Source organism: Etheostoma cragini, chromosome 2 (genome assembly GCF_013103735.1).
Source record: "Etheostoma cragini isolate CJK2018 chromosome 2, CSU_Ecrag_1.0, whole genome shotgun sequence".
In the NCBI taxonomy this organism is placed as follows: domain Eukaryota; kingdom Metazoa; phylum Chordata; class Actinopteri; order Perciformes; family Percidae; genus Etheostoma; species Etheostoma cragini.
The window spans coordinates 17,868,224-17,874,190 of NC_048408.1; the positions used below are offsets into that span (position 1 = coordinate 17,868,224).

Below are 5,967 nucleotides of genomic sequence, written 5' to 3' on the forward strand. Positions count from 1 at the left end.
TGTAGGGGTGCTCCGCAAGATTTTATCTTAACAAATTTTGCACACCTTGGGCCTTTGAATCAGCAAAACCCAGCTGTCTGCAGATGCACAGATTACCCTACACATGTTTTAGACCTGTTAGTGCTGTATTCAAGGCCCTTCAATTAGAAACTGCAAAGAAAGGGAAAAGCCATCCACACCATTAACCCAGAAAATGTTGCATTTACATTTGTTCAGTCATGAGTCTTTGGGTTTTCAGAAGGATTTTTCAGTGCAAATTAGATAAGGAGACTCATTTGTTGCGTCTACTCATAAAAAGTATGTTTGCTTGTTCACATTTGAGTGGCGTCCTTATAGCATTTTGTTTTGTAATAATCTCACAATGAAGTTCAGCACTACTTCTAAATTGTCATGGTGATCTATCTAAACGTGATTCTCTTGTGCCTTAAATATTTCATATATCCTTTGTTCCTCGCAATGCTCCAAATTGGAGTAAACCACAACTTTTTTTCTTGAGAAGATGTCCTCTGTTTAGTGCGAAGCCCATTCAAACACTTATGGACTCAATTATTCAGTCTAAGTCCTTATGTCTTGAAGAGTTTGGGGTAAAGGGCTTTAATAGGCGATGGGGTGGTGATAATGTTCCCAGAGGAAATGGTCGTCTCCGGTCCCCCCTCTAACTTCTGGGATGCCACTTCAGTTTTACTGAAACTGCACTCCAGGAATGGCATCCCTATCTTCTTCACCTGGCCATCTCTGGTCATCAGACACGGCCGACAGAGCAGCCTAAGAATAGCTCTCCTCATGTCCTTACTGGTCAGAGTATAAATGATGGGGTTGAGGAGAGAGTTGACCATAGCTACTCCCAGGAAATAATCAGCCTTGTAGAGCAGGCGACAACTGCGGGTGGGGCAGAAAAAATCCAGGAGGAGGAGGACAAAGAGGGGTAGCCAACAGACGATGAAGACGCCCAGCACAATGGTGACTGTCTTGAGGAGGGCGATGTACTTCTGTGACTTCCTCGCTAAGCCCTTCCTCATGCTACCTGACAAGCCCAGCCGCTGCCGCTGTGTGTTGGTGCGGACAATGCGAAAAACTCTGGCGTAAAGGACCACAATGGCCAGGAGCACAGCACTGAACACAGACACGCAGCAGAGGATGTAGCTCTTGGCATAAAGCGGGAGAACTGTTGAGCACTGGTCCAGTCTCTTGATGCAATTCCACCCCAAAATTGGGAGGACCCCCAAAAACCCTGCCAGGGCCCAACTTGCACCAATCAATGCCAACATCCGTCCCCGCTTTGCCCCATGGTATGGCCTCATAGTCACCATAGTAACATGGCGTTCAATTGCAATGGCAAGCAGACTAATAATAGAGGCTGCGAGGGTGATGAAAACCCCACCCTCTCTGAGGAACCATAGCAACGGCGTCAGTTTTAAAGTATTAGCTCCGGACATGATGATGTTGGCCATATACGTAATCCCAGCCAGAAGATCAGACAGGGTCAGGTTTCCCAGCAGGTAATACATGGGCAGGTGGAACTTCTTGTTCCTCCAAATGGCGATAAGAACCACAGCGTTCTCCAAGACAATGAGGAGACACACCACCAGGAACGCAATGTTCTCAGGTTTGAGTCCTTCGCGGTAGCGATCTTTCTGCAGCTTACCGGTGTAGTTGTAATGCTCCACAAGGACAGAATTGTCCTGGTACTCCCAGAAGAACTGCAAGTAGCCGGGAGAGGAGGGAGTAGGTGAGGTGGGGAATATGGGTGTAGCGGGGGGAGTCCCTGCATGAGCAGATCTTGCAGCCTCCATTTTTTTTGCTTTTCTTCTATTGCAGTCAGTGGCTACAAAGTCATTTTTGTTGACATTCTTTTCACAGTTGGAGCTGTGAAGAATTTTCCCAAGTACAAAAAGATACACAAAAAATGTCTGAGCTTCTTAAATAAAGGGAGGGATTAGAGGAAGTTGATACACTGTAATCCACTAGAATCCCTAGATGTTTCCTGCCAGGAGACGGTGCTCTTGAGCTCTGTTTCTCCTGGTCAGAGGGTCCAGACGCTGCAGAAAGACATGATAAAAGCATGAAAACATTTGGAAAAAAAAGATGCAGACCCACTGGTATCTGAAAGCTACAAATCTTAAAGATTAACCTAAAAAAAATCACACCTAATTCAATGAAAGGCCTTGAGTGAACATGTATACACTTTAAAAGGAGTAAGTTATGTTACACTGACATTAAAAAACATTTACCCACAGAAAATGCAATCGCAGGGTGGTGATGTGAATACTGAAAGAGTCTAAAGTATGTCTCACATTTCTACTTTCCTGTGACATTTGAGTAAAAATTGTGATGAAACTGAAACCCCAGTTATGACCTTATGAATGGGATACTACTGTCCAAAAGGACAGAGGAATCATTTTCATGTCAAACAAACATTTAGTCTTTCCAATTGTGTTTAAAGTGTACATCAATCACTGTAAGGTTGTTAGACAAGAACCATCACAACATACACACTTAATTTGGCACACATGCAGCAGCCTCCCCCCCCCCCATCATTTCACTTTCAGAGTATGAATGAAGTGTGTTTGAAGTCTACCACACATGCAAATACATTTAAACAGTATGCCCAAAAGTTTATGACATTTGTTAAAGTGCAATCATGAATACGTTGAAGGTTGTGGTTGACTTATTTGAACTTATATTGTTATTGCTGAAAAGAATCAGGGGTGATTAGGGTTGCATTCCTGGATCTCTGTCGTGTGAGGGAATGTTTTTCTCTCTAATTGAGTCATGTGTTAACATTTAACAAACGGTCTGGAGGCTTTAACTCATTCAATCTGTTGCCAAGGATTTAGAAAAAGGAATATTACCTTTTCATGTTGGTGCAAACAGCTGAGCATTGAATGGATTGAAACTATGACATGGATAAATATCTGAATGAGATCCTGATTAAATACTTGTATCTCAATGTCAATTATCCATCATGCGACAAAATGTGTGTTATAATCACAAGAATCAGCAATTTTGTTTAAAATAATAAGAATTTTTTTCAAAAAAATACTGAATTGTTTAAAATAAAACCAGTTTCTTTTTTTTGACTTTTGTACCATATGTTGCTTATAGCCCAATCTCCTGTAAAGTTTAGATTAAAAGTGTCTGCAGCCTTTATTTTCCTCAGATGTAAATAGTGTCATTAAGCCATAGATTCGTTTGAACATTACGGTAAAACAAAACCAATCACAAAAAACCCTCTAAAGTAAAAAATAAAATACTTGTTTCCCCTAACATCCTGTTCTGTATAAACATGAAACAATGCAATCATATCTATTACGTCTATCCCATATTGCATCAGAAGAAAAAAAGAATCACAAAGATTTTACCTTGATATGGATGTAACGTTTCCCTTATCCTGCACTTCATATGCTTTTCGGTGAGGAGAATCCAAGTGATTCACAGTCAAACTGACAAGGCAGAGGAAGTCAAGTAAGACCAGTTGAAACATGCTAAAGGGGGTTGGTCTTAACCCAAACTCACTTTCTCCCTCTTGCTCTCTCTCTCTCTCTCTCTCTCATACATTAACAAACACACATATATAGCAAAAGAAAATTCTTCTGGCTGCACACTTTAAGATTTTATCATAGTGATTGTCAGATGAGCTGCAGCGAGCCTTACATTATCTCATTAAAGCCCGTCAGTGTAATCAAGTTGCTCCCAATGCTGCACTATCGGTGTTCAAATGGATATTTATTTGATAAGCATGAGTGTGTGAATGGTTCCTGTACTGTATAAAAGCCCTCTGAGTAGTCATTCAGACTAGAAAAGCGCTTCATAAATACAGTCCATTTACCTTATCTGTGTACAATGATAACATGAAAAGCAGTTAACTTTGCTTACACAAGCCTCCTCCTCAAACCTTCCCCAGAATTAGGTAAATGAGAGCGCTACATGCAATGTACAGTACAGTATGTTAGCTACAAGAATACTACAGGTGTTGCCACTGTCAATCAGCTGCTGAGCAGGAAACATTTGCAAGACTGCAAAAACATCAGAAAGTGCACTAAGAGCGATCCATATTACATCAAATTATTATATTATTTGCCTTCAATTTTCAGGAGTTCATGTGTTCAAATAAACACAAATTTCGAAATAACGAAATACAAGCTGCTGTTGTGCTGTTCAACCAGTTTTTGAAAGACACGGCTCAGTAACAATTCCCCAAATTCCCTGAGCCAACTGAAATAGACACTAATCTTTTGTTGTTCTTGAGTTTAGATTTATTGCTCCCACGATTATCTATTTTACAACCCCATGCTTATGCAGCCAGGGAATTGAAGCAAATCCGATTCACATGGTGTATGTCGCAATGATGGCATCTTAATTCCCAGAGCCTGTCAATGAGAGTGCAGCTTGCTTTGACACGCTTTAGCAGCTCACCTGCTAAACATCCCCTGCAGGGCGTGCAGAGGGTTTAGCAGGAAAAAATTAAAAAGGGGAGAGGTACACTGTATGAACCTCAAATAAAACTTTTACTTGTATTTTGAATGTTTCAAAGCCAGTGATTAACATGATGACATGTCCAGAAACACACAAACCCACTATCCCCTGAACACATCAGAAACATCAGTTACTTTGCATTTGCTGGGACACCTAATTTACTCTCCCTACCCACTGTGTTTTGTCAGTTGGAAGTCCTGCTCTTTATCCGGATGTTGCTCTGATACGTCACACTTCAGGGTTTGTTTGACTATCCATCAACTACACCTGTTTGCTGTTTGATTACCTGGTTTAGCTGAGGGTTTCTCCGGCTCACTTGTGTACATTTGTGTCTAAATGTGGAAAATACACAAGCATCCAGTATATTTTTCTTTTATGTCACATCTCTTTTATATTTCACTCTGACTTTTGTGTTTGTGTCTGACAGGGTCACATGCCGGCTTTTTGGGCTCCTGATAACCTAAGTGTGATGTTTGCGCCATGGTATGGCCTCATAGTCACTACAGTAACATGGCATTCAATTGCAATGGCAAGCGGACTAATAATAGAGGCAACCAGAGTGATGAAGCCCCCTCCCTCCCTGAAGAACCGTCGGAACCATGCAGTTTTAAAGTATTAGCTTTGGACATGATGATGTCGGCCATATAATCCCAGCCAGAAGATCAGATAGGGTCAGGTTTCCTAGCAGGTAATACATGGGCAGGTGGAACTGGAATAACCTAAATGTGACTGCTGACATGGTGACGGATATAAATGGAACAACAGATCAAAAAGGCACAATACCCCCGAGCCAACTTAATAAAAACATGCTTGGGACTTTGCATCAAAACAGCAATTAAAATGGGATCAGTCCAAGCCGTTGGATGGAATAAAAACATGAACTTCCTCTTCTCAAATGATGACCACAGCCTATTTGCATCACTGTATGCATGTGCATGTACAGTGGTGTGAAAAAGTGTTTGCCCCCTTTCTCATTGCCTGTTCCTTTGCATGTTTGTCACACTTAAGTGTTTCGGAACATCAAACCAATTTAAACAATAGTAGAGGACAACACAAGTAAACACAAAATGCAATTTGTAAATGAAGGTGTTTATTATTAAAGGTGAAAAAAAAATCCTAACCATCATGGCCCTGTGTGAAAAAGTGATTGCCCCCCTTGTTGAAACATACTATAACTGTGGTTGTCCACACCTGAGTTCAATTTCTCTAGCCACACCCAGGCCTGATTATTGCCACACCTGTTCACAATCAAGGCATCACTTAAATAGGAGCTGCTTGACACAGTAAGGTCCACCAGAAGATCCTTAAAAGCTACACATCATGCCGAGACCCAAAGAAATTCAGGAACAATTGAGAAAGAAAGTAATTGAGATCTATCAGTCTGGAAAGGGTTATAAAGCCAATAAATTATAAATTTCCAAAGCTTTGGGAATCTAGCGAACCACAGTGAGAGCCATTATCCACAAATGGCGAAGACATGGAACAGTGGTG

At 41.2% G+C, this 5,967-nt stretch overlaps 1 protein-coding gene across 1 annotated transcript; it reads right to left on the reverse strand.

Annotated features, from left to right (window-relative positions):
- Positions 1–353: 353 nt before the first annotated feature.
- Positions 354–3,472, reverse strand: s1pr5b (sphingosine-1-phosphate receptor 5b). Its single transcript, XM_034900309.1, has 2 exons — positions 3,363–3,472; positions 354–2,039 (listed from the first exon to the last, which is right to left on the reverse strand). The coding sequence occupies exon 2, from the start codon at positions 1,791–1,793 to the stop codon at positions 564–566; it is 1,230 nt and encodes a 409-aa protein (XP_034756200.1). The 5' UTR covers positions 1,794–2,039; positions 3,363–3,472; the 3' UTR covers positions 354–563.
- Positions 3,473–5,967: the final 2,495 nt, after the last annotated feature.